This window comes from Ipomoea triloba, chromosome 3 (genome assembly GCF_003576645.1).
Source record: "Ipomoea triloba cultivar NCNSP0323 chromosome 3, ASM357664v1".
NCBI lineage: Eukaryota > Viridiplantae > Streptophyta > Magnoliopsida > Solanales > Convolvulaceae > Ipomoea > Ipomoea triloba.
Genome location: NC_044918.1, coordinates 16,698,308 through 16,699,783, shown reverse-complemented (window position 1 = coordinate 16,699,783; position 1,476 = coordinate 16,698,308). Strand labels below are relative to the sequence as shown.

The following is a 1,476-nucleotide window of genomic DNA, read 5'->3' as shown; positions in this document are numbered from 1 at the left end:
GGGGGGGGGGGGGGGGGGGGGGGGGAGGGAGAGGGAGAGAATGCTTAACCCATAGTTCCTATTAACAACGCCAATTTATTTCATTTGCAGCTTCTTTGGGCAAACAGCAGAGCCCGTCCTCAAACCAGGAAATATTTGCTGAAGGTAATGTAGCTTTTGAGGTGAATAGGGTCAAGAGAAGAGAGTTGTTTCTTGATGATGTTGGAAATAAGATTGGTACATCAGGCATAGGGAGCTCACTTTCAAGCACTGCAAAAGGAAAAAGAAGTGAGAGGGACAGGGAAGGAAAAGGAAATAATAGAGAGGTGCTATCCAGAAATGGATCTACTAAAATTGGTCGGCCTGCATCGGGCAATGTTAAGGGAGAAAGGAAGCCTAAAGCAAAACCCAAGCAGAAAACTACTCAGCTCTCTACTTCTCTCAATGGTCTGGTTGGCAAGATACCGGAGCAATCCAAGCCAACAGGGCCTTCAATAGCAAAAGCAAGTGAGTTTAGCTCAAATGGCACTCCCAAGGATAAGAATGACAGTAACTCTGAAGAATTGGAGGACCCCATTGATTTATCTGGATTACAACTACCCGGAATGGATGTTTTAGGTGTTCCTGATGATCTTGGTGGCCAGGGACAGGATATAGGATCTTGGTTGAACTTTGATGATGATGGATTACAAGATCATGATTTTATGGGACTTGAGATTCCAATGGATGATCTCTCAGACTTGAATATGATAGTTTGAAGTTGCATTTGTTGTATATTCCTGTTCATTATATGCTCACAGAAGAAACCTCGTTGTTGTTGAGAATGCCCAGATACACGTGGGTCATGCGACTGTTACATCCATTATTAGGGGTATACATTCTTTTAAACAATCGTGCGCAAGTCCACTTTGAGTGAACCCTTCAAATCCTATGGGTTTGTTCCTTAAGTTTATGACTTCGACTGTAAAGATCTTTTTGTACAACATCAAAGCTAGTATCTTAGTTATAGTGTCTTAGAAAAAAGCTGTATTTTGGTTTTAGCAATACAGGCCAGGGGACATCTCTGTATATAAGTTAAGTTTTCAATAAAATAACTCCTCCATTCATGCAGAACCCTCTTGTCAGTAATTGTTTCTTGAGGGATTTGTATTATAAGTTGATGTGGACACAGGTTGGACGTAAAAACTTGTAAATGGGCTTGTCATGTGGATGACTACTACATTGGGAGTTGGACTGTGCTGTCTCCAGGTATTCTTCTCCATCTGATATCTGGTATATAGTTCTGTAATGCTTCTTAAAAATGTCGTAGCACTGGGAAAACTTTCTTACCTTGTGATTTACTATGCATGTTCTTAACTCTAAAATGTGTTGACGTTCACACGCAAATTTGAGTCATTCAGTTGGATCTGACTGAGAAATGCCACCTTTTCAGGCTTATCCCATACATGCCCTGATCTACTACTGCTTTGTTTTTTTGTTTTGTTTTTTTTTTTTTTT

The 1,476-nt window shown here is 40.6% G+C and overlaps 1 protein-coding gene across 2 annotated transcripts in view; it reads left to right on the top strand.

Moving 5' to 3' along the window:
• LOC116013753 overlaps positions 1-1,092 on the top strand; it is a 9,438-nt gene extending 8,346 nt beyond the window's left edge. For both annotated transcript variants that reach the window (XM_031253667.1, XM_031253668.1), the window contains one exon: positions 91-1,092. In XM_031253667.1, coding sequence (XP_031109527.1) covers positions 91-737 — 647 coding nt within the window. In that variant the 3' untranslated portion in view covers positions 738-1,092. The remainder of the gene's footprint in view (positions 1-90) is intronic.
• The last annotated feature ends 384 nt before the right edge of the window (positions 1,093-1,476 follow it).